Source organism: Neophocaena asiaeorientalis, unplaced genomic scaffold (genome assembly GCF_003031525.2).
Source record: "Neophocaena asiaeorientalis asiaeorientalis breed wild unplaced genomic scaffold, Neophocaena_asiaeorientalis_V1.1 scaffold166, whole genome shotgun sequence".
In the NCBI taxonomy this organism is placed as follows: domain Eukaryota; kingdom Metazoa; phylum Chordata; class Mammalia; order Artiodactyla; family Phocoenidae; genus Neophocaena; species Neophocaena asiaeorientalis.
The window spans coordinates 2158879-2171870 of NW_020174933.1; the positions used below are offsets into that span (position 1 = coordinate 2158879).

Genomic DNA, 12992 nt, shown 5'->3' on the forward strand with positions numbered 1-12992 from the left:
ATTAGAACTGTGCCTATAACTGAATGAACTGAAGACTGTAAACATTGGACTCTGTGTGGCTGAGCCTGAAACCATATGCAAGCCTCTGTGTCCCTGTCCTTTGAAGTGAAAGGCTTTTGCTTTAGTCTCCCAGGCCTCCCTTAAGTCTCAAAAGGCTGGCTCAAGAGTTCAAGATTAGGAAATGTGAAGATGCAGAAACAAAGAACAGCCTTGGGCCCAGAAACTAGTAACAATGTAGACTATAAATCTGCCACATAGAATCACAGAACTCCCAGTTCCCTGAAAGATACAGATAAAGGCCCAACACACATTCCTAGATTGTTTTTATAGGAAGCGGACCCCAATGAGATGAAAATTGCTGACCGCAAGTGCATATACTCAACAGTGTTTGAAACCAGAAGGTTGATGATGCTTGAAACTTCACCTTGATGCCAACCAATCCGAGACCCGTGCATGAGCTGATCCCACACCCTGCAGCCCTCTCCCTCACAATGCCTTCCCTGAAAGCCACTGGGAAGCTTGGGTCTTTTGAGAGCGAGCTGCCCGTTCTCCTGGCTTGGTGTCCTGCAATAAACGCTGCACTTTCCTTCACCACAGCCCAGTGTCGGTAGACTGGCTTTACTGCACCCCAGTGAACGAACCCAAGTTTGGTCCTGTAACAAGCTTAAAGGATGCTCTGCTCTGTTCTTTCCTTCTCTCTCTCTCCTCTTTTCCTTTGAGTTTTTTTTTGCTGTGCATTTTTTAAAAAGTGAAGCAGCTGATTTGCCCAGAATTCATACTGCATCCTGAAGGTTGCTCTGTTCCTTTCTCTTTCCAGATACTCCATGGGCCAGGAAAGAGACCAGCATACTTTTTGTATCTACTGGAGCTTTCCAACAATTCTAGATGCTTTGAACGAAGAAGTTATCCATTTTGCAATCCCTGCCATCATCTTACTACTATTTGATCACTTCCTCCTAGTAGCTATTCAGTTTTTCCTTACTGAATATATTCCATATTGATTCATAGTCATCTCATTCATGCTGTGATACCCTGAAAACCCTTGTCTTATAATTCTTGCACCTTTTTTACCTCAACAATCTCCTTTTCTATTTTTGCCACCCAACAATCCAGGAATGCGTCAGAACTCATTGTTACTCAAATTTCTCTTAACTTAGAATTAAGTTCCTGAATCTTAAACTTTGAAATTTCACTCTGCGACTTAAAAGGAACCTCCTTTGACCAGAGCTATCTGTTCTTCTACCTCTCTATCCATTCAATTCCAACAAACCTGTCCCTGAATGGGTCTTCATCATGAAAAGTCATGGAATTATTTCTGTCTTGACAGGTATATTATTAAGTGAATTCAAACTGTCATTCATTCAATCAACAAATACTATTAAGCCCCTACTAAGTGCCAGATGGTATGGCAGGTCCAGAGAATACAAAGATCAATAAAACCGAGGCCCTACCTTCAAGGAGTTCACTACTAATGTAGGAGATGGAGAGGAAAAATAAATAACAGAAATGGGCAGTAGTGCTATAGAAGGGCAGCTAACAGAACACTAGGCAAACAGGTGGAGGAGCAATAGATTCAGTTTGGGGTGTCCCTGAGGCAATCTGCGGTACCAGAGTTCAGGCAGGCCTGGTAAGCACAGGTACATCTCCACAACAATGTAAAAGTAACATACTTGTTAGAGACAGACGTATCAGATTTATTGCCTTTAACTATTTTACAATGATGCAGACTGTTTACTGGTATTTATTAAATCCCTTTAAAATAAACTATTGTGCTACATGATTTGGAAAACTAATTTGTTTTCCAAACCTGTCCACATAATCATTTGAAGACAAGTTAAAAATGTGAATTCCAAACCAATCCTTTTTTTTCAAATTCAATTCACTTAAAGAACAGAAACAATTCACCCAAACCAATCCTTTTACCTGTATGGTACTGTAAGGTACTAATGTATTAGTACATCAGGAATAATTGACTTGAAAAGTAATGGGAATTCTGGCTCTTCAGTGGCTTTCCGAAATTCATTCTTTGTTAAATGTAAATGAAGATACGGTTAGACTGCTTTTCAGAAATAACTAATGAAAATACCAATGATTTTAGCAATCAGAAAACTTTCTAACCCAGTAAAAGGAAAACGTTTATATTGCACTGAATCTCAGTTTTTATTGTCTTAAGGGACATAAAATAGAAAAAAAAAAAAAAAAAGGAAAAATATATCATAAAAAGGAGATAGTGGAAAACATACCAGAAGAAGCTTCCAGTCTTTCCAATCGGCTGATTAACCAGTCGAGGGAGCCAGAAAATTGAGCACAGTTTTTACGATTTCCTCTAATTAGAGCCGCTGCAAAACAAAAAGCAGATTTCACAGTTACGTGATTTTCTAGTTCAAAACCAAAGTAAGCTAATAGTAGCCATAAAATGTTGGATCGAAAACAAAATACCTTTATTTTATACCTAAAACGCAAATACACACATATATACATACACAAAAATTGAGACACTAAAAAAAGAATTGATATTTATTAATGGAGACTGAAAAAAATACTGCTTATTAGAAGGACTATATTTTGAGAAAGTAACATTTCATATTGGAAAGTCATAATGAAAGGTAATGGAAAAACCAGTGTCCTGGGAGTTTCCTCACTTGGATTCTAATACTCTTTTCTTTTAATTAGCTGTAAGACTAAATTATTTAATTTCCCTAGAGCTCAATTTTCTCACCTATATAATGAAGAAGTTAAGATAACATCAGTTTACCAGAAAATGTGGCACAAAATACTAGGAGATAGAACTGGTAACTATAACAGACATGCAAAGAGATATCATTAAATGTTACAGGAAAAAGAGGATGGGAGGGCAGAGGGCTAGTAAGTTTGAAAACCATTTTTCCCCCTGTATCTCTTCTTTCCATTTAGAGATTCACAATGCACATTAAAGACTCTAAGGACTAACCCCTGCAATAAAGTCATCTATTCTAACTTTGCTTAACCTAGTGTTTTTCTACACTTCTTTGACCAAATAACCCATCTTACATGAAATTCCTATGTGACCCTTAGGATCTCTTTCAACCCAACTGATATACTCAATTTAAAACTTTTATTGTTTCTAAATCATTCACTTCTTTCAAAGCAAATGTGGTAAATATTTTATGTAAATTCTACTCTTATACCCATAAGATTGTTCAGAAACTGTATAACTGTTTATAAAGGGCTGATGAGATTTTTATATAAAAAATATGTTTAATGTGAAAAAGATGTTGCTATAAGAAAAATCACTATTTCAAATCTGGTAGTGCTAGGAAACAGTTTGAAGAACTGAAGTTTGAGAATACCACCTGTTCATCTCCTTGTTAAGAGCAAAACAAAGGAGACCCTGTAGCAACAGAGTTCAATTAAACTTAAAGACTTCCTTCACATTTCCTCTTTCCTCCCCCAAAAAGTTGTTACCTGGCCTGAAAGTAAGAAAAGAAATAATGACAGAAAAGACAGGAAGGCTTCAGTTCTTGCAACTGCGTGAGAAAAGCTCTTTTGTGAATGGAGCCCCCATAACACTTGTACAAATATTACAACGTGATGTATTCAATTACTTAGGCTCTCTTCCAGCTCTGGGACCAAGAAGAAACAGCTACACATACACACACACACACACACAGAGGGACAAGTGTGTCAAGGATGAGGTGTAGTAAAGGAATGAGGAGTCCTATATGCTCAGTGGGACTTCTAATTTTAACCTGTAGGAATACCTGTAGAACAGCAGCAACTGGGGGAAAGTATACGGTGAAGTTTTTGAACCTTTGTAGAGTTTCATTTGTTTAAAATTTAACCCACTCCTTTAATTTTGACTTCTGGTTTTTAAAATTAAAGATATTAACTATTTTCTAGAGGTCAAATGTTACAGATAAGGTAATTCTTGAAGAAACTAATAACACACAAATAAACCCTTTTAATAAACCATGGAACGTTTAAGAAAATCATACAGTAAGCCACAAAGAAAACTTCATTAAACTTACTACAAACAAAAATGGCGTACAGACTATGTTCTCTGGCAACAATGTAACAAAATATGAAATTAGTAAGAAAAGCAGAAATAAAAATAAAACCTACATAAAAATTTAAACTCTCTCCTAAATAATTTTGTAGTCAATGAGGGAATCAATACCACAATTTTAGAATATCTAGTAAACATCAAAAATAGCAATGCTACCTTATACAATCAGTGGTCGATGGTAAAAACTGTACTTAAGGAAAAATAAACTAAACACTTTAATCGCTAACAGGGTGAAAAATGTTAACTAAACACTCCTTTCAAAATATACAAAAAGAATATCAAAAATACTAGTAGAATAGGAAAAACAGAGAGCAATAAAAGCGGAAATTAATATGTTAGAAATAGTAGAAGTGATCTATGTAATAAATTGAAATATGATTGATCAATATGGTCAAGGATTCTTTTTTTAACTATAAGCTATATACCAATGACATTAATCAAGAAGAAAAGAGAAAAAGAACAAAGTTAAGAAGAAAAAGGAATTATAAACACAGCCACCTTATATATCTCTGTACTGGAATTTTTGAACATTTAGGTAAGAGGATGGCCTCCAAATATATCTTTTTTCACCAGAATTGACCAAAGAAGAAAATCTAAATAGAGTAACAAACCACGAGTAACACTGAGAAGTATGTCAAAGACCAAAAACTTTTTTTTACATTCAAGAATTAAGTCATTTCTATAATAAACTGTTCCAAAGTAAAGAAAGAAAACCTCCCTACTTTTTTACAAAGACAGTATAACTCTGATATCAGTGCCTACCAAAGAGAGTATGCATATAAGAAAACTAGAGGGAATGGGAAAAGAATCTTAAAAAGAGGGGATCTATGTATATGTATAACTGATTCACTTTGCTGTACAGCAGAAACTAGCACAACATTTCAAATCAACTAGACTCCAATAAACAATTTTTAACAAAAGGAAAACTAGCGGGAACTCTTACCTATGAAAGCAGATCCCAAAGTCTTATACAGGGATGGTATTTACAACCATATTCAGCAGTGCACTAGCAGCATTAACTCAAGTGGGGCTTCAGTACTCCAGTGAGACAGAAATGTATTAGGAAATCTGTTAATAAGTCACATGAAACAGATGATGATCTCAATAGACTCTGCATGTACTTCTAATCGAAAGAAAACTGAACTCAGTGAAACAGAATGCCTCCTGAACATTATGTGTGTGTGCATGTGTGTACACGTGCAGAGCATGTTTCCCAAATAAACAGAGTGTGTGACTTATTATAGTTCAGCAAGTTACCCGTGAAAAAATCAGCTGAGTTTCTGAAGTAATGGAAAAACATACAGAGAAATACAAGAAAGCTCATCTTAACACTATTTATAATAGCAAAGCACTGGAAACAGCTTGAGTGTGGGCTAAATAGATGATGACACATCCCTTCAATAGGGTGGAGTACATCCACTAAAGCCTGATGAAGGTTTACAGTCACTGCCGAGGAAAGATGTCCACAATACAGAAGTCAGTGGAAACAAATGCTATAAAAGAACACTGAGACTGCGATCCCATTTTGGTGAAGTAAATGTATATACTCGATAGGCACGTGCGCAGAATGGAGAAATTGAGTTTTTTAGAATATTTCTTAGAGAATGAGAGCTGACTTTTTGAGAAATAGATCATGATAAGCTGCTGGGATAGAAACAGACCTTGGGGAACATTGATAAGGGTGGGAGAGCTCTCCCCGGGTCAAAAGGGGAAATTTTCTTATTCTAAAATGGGGGGTGGGGGGAAGGAATGAATGGAGCTGGGAGGAAAAAGGGTCACGCTCTGTGATACGATTCTGCACAGCGACCCTCTGAAGCCACAATAAATTCTGTAAAATAAATAAACAAGCAAACAAATAACTCACTAAAGGCTGGCTAAGAATGGAAGTTTGTACGAACCAGTGAGGAGGTGACGGTCTGCAGCAAGATATTATGTAACCTCAGAGAAACATCAGATAATAAGGAAGAAGCATGCAAGTGGGAGACAGTGTAACCAAATAATGCCCCTAAGTGTACAGACATCAAAGGGAAATCTTAAGTCCGCCCCAGTCCATGAAACTGGAACATGGACCAAAGTCAACTAAACCTTCAGGGAATGAGGCCACAGCTAATGTCCACTAGCAGGGATTTGCTATTGTTTATGTATGGACGTGGGTGTGTGAAATGTTTTACGTGTACTTAATGTTATATTTAGAGTCAAAGAAATATTTTTTATAGGTTATACCCCAAAATGGGTGGTTACATTTAAAAGTCGTTTCTACCTTCTTTTTTTGGTCAATTATCTAAGTTTTTTATCATGAAGATGCATTCATTTTTAAGTTAAAGAACACAACAAAGTTACTTTCTTTTTAAAAAGGGAAAGGAAAACAATACCATTAATACTGACAGTGGTAGTAGTTATCAGATGGCTCGGAGCGCCACTCTCATGGCCAAAGAACAATGGCAACTTTACATTGTACCTCAATGTACAGAAACAAACTCAAGACAAATGTCGTTTCATGCATGCTATACCTTAAAATACTCTGTTATTTCTGCCTAATTGGTCTGGAAGAAAGTTAAGACCTTTCACCCGCCATACTATTTTTCCTCATTTATTTAAGAAATATTAGGGCTTCCCTGGTGGCACAGTGGTTGAGAGTCCGCCTGCCGATGCAGGGGACACGGGTTCGTGCCCCGGTCCGGGAAGATCCCACATGCCGCGGAGCGGCTGGGCCCGTGAGCCATGGCCGCTGAGCCTATGCGTCTGCAGCCTGTGCTCTGCAACGGGAGAGGCCACAACAGCGAGAGGCCCGCATACCGCAAAAAAAAAAAAAAAAAAAAGAAATATTAACGTTAATGCATCAGGCACTGTGGTTGGCCCTGCAAATATAAGCTTGAATAAAGTGTGAATATACTACAGTGGTTTGCAGGTCTCCTTCTAGCATATTCTAAGCTCCTTTAGAACTGACGCTCTGTCTTTTTATACTTTTGCACATTGCCTGAAACTTAGGAGGTATGTTATTTCTTAAGGAATAAATAGCATCCAGGCTCTTACGGAATAACTTTGGTCTTAAGTGCAAAATTTATTTATATATTTTTAAAAATAAATTTATTTATTTATGGCCGCATTGGGTCTTCACTGCTGCATGCAGGGCTTTCTTTAGTTGGGGCGAGCAGGGGCTACTCTTCGATGGGGTGCGCGGGCTTCTCATTGCGGTGGCTTCTCTTGTTGTGGAGCACGGGTTCTAGGCGCATGGGCTTCAGTAGTTGTGGTGTGTGGCCTCAGCAGTGGTGGCTCGCAGGCTCTAGAGCACAGGCTCCGTGGTTGTCGTGCACAGGCTTAGTTGCTCTGCAGCATGGGGGATCTTCCCGGACCAGGACTCGAACACGTGTCTCCTGCGTTGGCAGGCGGATTCTTAACCACTGCGCCACCAGGCAAGTCCCAATTTAAATACTATAAACATATTCTGAACTAAGCGCATATATGATGGAAGTGCTAGTTCAGTGAACCAAACTTCTTTTGGTGTTGAGTAACTCATTAAATCCTTAAACTTTTATCAATCAGAATATGAAATGCAAGTAATATTGGCATTTAATTGAAAAATCATTACTGTTAAAAATACTCTATTCTGTATTTCTTACTAGTACCATAACATCCCCATGTCTTCACGCTTTTGTGTTTTAAACTCTGACTCAAAATTTCTCAAAATACTAACAGAATCAGAAAATTACAGATGGACTGAGATATAAGGACTTCCAAGATAACTCTCACTTTTAAAATTTATTCAGCAAATACTGATTACCTGCTTTGTATCAGGCACTGTTCTAGGTGCTGGAGACACACAGGAAATAAAACTATGTTTCCTCTTGGAGTTTACTTTCAAAGCCTAGAGATACTAAGTGAATAGGCCTTAAACAGCACAGACAAATGAGGAGGCAACAGAACTATAATCCAGAAAGGTATTTATAATATTCAGATTAACAAGTGAACACTCCTAAATCTTGAAAACCATAAAAAACAAAAACAAACAAAATGAAGAAAACCCTCAGAATGTTGTTGAAGAATTTAAGAGTGTGGTCTGTGGGTTCCCAGAGTAGGCTGCCCCAAAATGTGCCTCTATGGCATATTGAGTATTTTGAATTAAAGTTACTTAAGAAATGGCCAAAGCAAGAGGGACACTCTGACCCTCCTTTCTGTCTCCCTGAAAGCAGGAAATAAATCTCTCACATGAAAGATTCATTTACACTTCCTGCACCTGGAGGTATAAGGACAAGCTTACCACCAGAAACAGGGAGTCTGGGTCAAGAAACCTTTATAAACAAACCCTGTTACTTCTATAATTGACAACCCAAAGCCCAAACTCTGCTTAGATTCTTCATTCGTTGGGCACTCAAAACCCAAGTTTCTTTGTCCTGTCAATTCCTCACAAATTTATTGTTTCTTTGTCTAAAAGGTATAGAAGCTGCCTGCTCTGGCCACTTCTTAGGTCTCATTTCTATGACCTCCACGGGCACGAATTAAAATCTATTTCTTTTTCTCCTGTTAATCTGTCTCGCGCCAATTTTATTAAGGACTCAGAAACTGGTAACTTCTCCCATCCTAAAAGAGTAGCTGTCTATCCTGTTTGTTTCATACTTTGAATTTTCATAACATGAGTAATCATAGGGAGAATTTGCCAAAGAGCATTTCTCGGGACATCTTTAGAAAATCATCCTGGCTCGCAAGCCTCCTGTAGATTAATTGTGTGGATGTCAGAAAAGATGTATGAAAGCATGCCTCAGCGATGCGTTTCAAACTATGAACATCGGTGTCTATGAGATCCTTAGGTCTTCCAGATGGCAGGCTCATAAGTCTGCCTTTGTCCTTCTCCACTTAAACACATATTAAATATATCCACGTCCAATTTTTAAATTGTTACAGATTATCATTCCCACCTTCTCCCTTTTCTCTCCATGCTAAAGAAACCTGCTGAAGTAAAAGAAGAAGGTTTATTTCACACATAACCTCATGAAAGAACCTACTGTCTACCTTTTTGCAAGAATCGGGAGGTGGCTTAATAAATTTGAAGTTAACGATACTTGGAGCAAACTTTCTGATAGCTGGGTAAAGAGGGACAATGAGATATAAATATCACACAGAACTCCAAGTACTGCCGATCTGAGACTTCTCCAGCCAAGGTGAAATATACACTTACGTATACATGTCTACCTATCTTATGATTACACTCACTTCAGTAAAAACTACTGGTGTCAGATGGTTCTTCAGTCAACATAAGATTTTATTCACTATTTTTTTCCTGAGCATGAAATCAGTGTTCACTACAATAAAAACAGATTATCAAGAGTGGTCAAAGGAACATTTAAGCCACAAAATCTCTCATAATTCTATTCACCTGAAACAACCATTATTAAAACTACCATGTATATACTGAAAAAGATTCTCTTTATATGCGCTGACATATTCTATTTTTTAACTCAACTGGAATGACTATATTAACTTTTCCTTTCATTATCAATTATCTAGCATTACACATTTCTGTTACCTATTTTTTAAATTCTAAAAGTAATACATGTAAATAGGTTAAGAATAAATGTTCATTAGAACACACAGAAAAATAAAAGATCTCTCCCCCAAGAAGCAGCCACCTAACAGCTTTCTGTGCATCCTTTCAGAAATGTCCAATATATATACAAGAATGTATATGTCTCTACATACTTTTAATTTTATGCAGCTGGAATCTATCTATGCATACAGTAAGCATCTTGCTTTTTTTTCCCCTTAACCCCATATCCTAGATTGCCATACTAAAAAGACCAGAAACCAAACCTGTTTCATACAGTTTTCCAATGGTATACTTATCTCAATTTTCAAAAACACAGTTTTACACTCTATAGGTATACTATTACTTATGTAACCAATCCCCTGTTGATAGAAAAATTGTTTTCAATTTTATGCTACTTATAAACAATTTTTCAGTGGACATCCTTTCCACAGTTGCACAAATATATCTCTAGAATACACTTCTTAAAGTAGAAATTCTGAGAGTAAAAGGATATATACATTTAAAGTTTTACGTGTATTGTTGACCGAGGTTTGTTTGGTTTTTTTGAATTTCATCAGTTTATACTCCCACCAAGAAGATGCTTCGCAACATTTTCACCAATGATGGGTATTACCATTTTTTTGTCTGTGCCAATCTAATAAGTGAAATATGATCTCTACTTATTAGTTTAATTTCCATTTATTTATTTGCCATGTTGAGAATCTTTTATTATTTTATTCATTTTTCTGTGAACTACCTGTTGCCATCTGTTGTCTGTTTTTCTATTAGGTGATATTCCCTTTTCTTATACATTTATGAAAACTCTGTATATTACAGAAACTAGGCCTTTGTCTTTCATATAGATTGAATATTTTACAAAATTCCCATCTGTTTTTTATTTTGTAATGATATTATTTATCCTAAAAGTTTTAATTTTCATGTAGTCAAATTTATCAGTCTTTTTACTAATCACTTACTAACATGATTTAACAGTAACGTGTACTGAGATGGTTGAGGCAGTAACTGTACAGCACTGTGGCTAGCTTTGCTATGTACACCACCTGTCTCTCTTACTCAACCATAAGCTTCATGAGAGCAGGGACTACATCCTGGTAACAACTGCACCTCATTGCCCAGATTACGGCATATCCCCTAGCAGACACTCAATTAATCTTTGATGAATGGATGAAGCTTCTATGAAAACCCAGGTCCATTGGACTCCAAGCAGTCTCTGTTAACAAGGATGCCCCCTTCAGGAGACTATACAAGCAATTAAGAGGAAAGATATTTGAGAAAACAGATAAAAGAGAAAAGGAAGCTTTTCTGAAGATATATATATATATGTATGTATATATATCTCTCAAGTGTTTTGCCTCATATATAATACATATATACACACACACATACATACTCGCGCACACACACACATACACGGGGGTAGGGGATTAACAAAAACCCTCTGAGGAATAGCAGTGTGAAACTATAGAAGTTAAAGTTAAGAGTGTGTGTGTGTGTGTGTGTGTGTGTGTGTGTGTGTGTACACGTGGAAAGTACATTCAGAATTTATGTCTCTCATTGCATGAAAAAATTAGTTTAAAAGCCACAAAGCATTCATTGCCTGAAATCACTGTGTGCTCTCTTACTGACATATATGGTTATTATGCTATCTTCCATTATAATGTGAGTTCTAGGAGGTCCTAATTATGTCAATTTTAAGTAATACCTCCCTTAAATCCTTCCTTAATCAAATGGGATGTAAAGAATTAAGGAAATAAATGCATATACTTAAGAAATATATGCTGTATACATACATACATATTTAATATAATATATATATTTTAAATAGAAATATATATTTCCTGTATATCAAGTCTCTGATATAAAATAATTCTAGACAGTCTGGAGGGATAGTACTGGATTGGAGGTAAAGACAGGCAGGACATAATGCCGAATGACTAGAGATAAATTGGCTGAAGTCACAGGTGAAAAGGAAGGGACAGACCAGCCGTGGGGCTTGAGTACTCCGAAGACTAGAAGAAGTTATACACCAAGTATCAGAGAGTCAATGAAAGTGCATGAGGAAGTGTGTGAGGGCTTCTCAGAGTCTAAAATAAAGATTGGTGGAGAAAAGAAGTGGAAGCACAGAGATTAACCAGAAACCTCACAATAGCCAGCTAGCAACACGGTCTCAGGTGTTTACATCTCAAACATCTGCTGAGCACCGTCTATGCACCAGAGATGGAGGCTACCAATGTATGAGATGTGTGATGCTGGGTTCAAAGAATGGGTGAAGTAACAGAATGTAGCATTTCAGCCTGGAGGCAACTATGAAAGAAACTTTGTTCCTCCATTTCCTGATGAGGAAACCAAGAGAAGGGTGTATCTGCAATAACCATGACGCTACGGCCTTCTATCAGCTAATCCAGAACTTTCCTTTCTATATCCAACAGTTCTAACTAAAGTTCCTTTTCTAAGACATATTTAAAAGGCAGAAACAACAAGAACAAAAACAGAAGTGGAAGAAGAAAGCATGACTATATTAACGAGGGAGAAGATGACAACGTAAGTATCCAAAAGAGTTGGGCATATATGATAAGAGGAACAATGATATGCTAATGTTAAGCCTCTGACGTACATCATCACACTGAAGCCATCCAACAACCTTATGAATGTCTGCAAAGCGTGAACAGGAACGCATCATACCACTGCAATTTTTGCTGAGCGTATGCCAAGTTACCTAGAAGTTGCCGATACAGATCTCCACCCCTAGATGACTCGCCCCCTTTAACCAAAGGCAAAACTACTGCTCTGGCCACCTGTCACGCTCAGAGATGGGCTTAAATACTAAACATCATTGACTTTAGTGCAACTAAAGTAAAACTTGAAAGCCTCAATTAAGAAGCATGTTATAAAGCTGCTGTAACTGTTACACGATCATGTTAAATAGACGTAAGTCGGGTGCCTTGAAAGCCCAATCATACTTCTTACCCAGCAACTCATACAGAGAATTCAGAATCGATTTCCAAGATTCCCCTGCTTCTCTCCCAGCGACATCCGCAAAGTGTGCAGCGCTGCTGTACACGTGCAGCCTGTCTATACACTCGAGCACAAGGTTGATCATTCCCTGGAAGGGTAGAAAAGTCCCCATCAGAAACTGCGATTCTGCTCACAAGGAAAAAAAAATGCTAAGCTGTTTTTTTTTTTTTTAAAAAGCCTGGCGCAAAGTAAGTCTGTTAATCATAAAGAACATTGAGCTCGTTTACTCAAAGGACAGGAAGAAACACACTTGCTTGTGAAATAAAATGTTCTTGAAATGATTCGAGTGGTTTTTAAATCCTGAGTGCTATTCTCAAACAGAAGCAGAACAATATAAAAATATGTACTTCATACTTACATTTGCAAGGCTTAATAGCAGAATGATGAATC

At 37.2% G+C, this 12992-nt stretch overlaps 1 protein-coding gene across 1 annotated transcript in view; it reads right to left on the reverse strand.

The window, feature by feature from the left end:
• The window catches only part of RYR2 (ryanodine receptor 2), a 510734-nt gene that overhangs the window by 334749 nt on the left and 162993 nt on the right, over positions 1 to 12992 (reverse strand). Inside the window, exons 16-17 of the mRNA XM_024761485.1 lie at positions 12555 to 12690; positions 2244 to 2339 (exon numbers count right to left, since the gene is read on the reverse strand). Coding sequence (XP_024617253.1) covers positions 2244 to 2339; positions 12555 to 12690 — 232 coding nt within the window. The remainder of the gene's footprint in view (positions 1 to 2243; positions 2340 to 12554; positions 12691 to 12992) is intronic.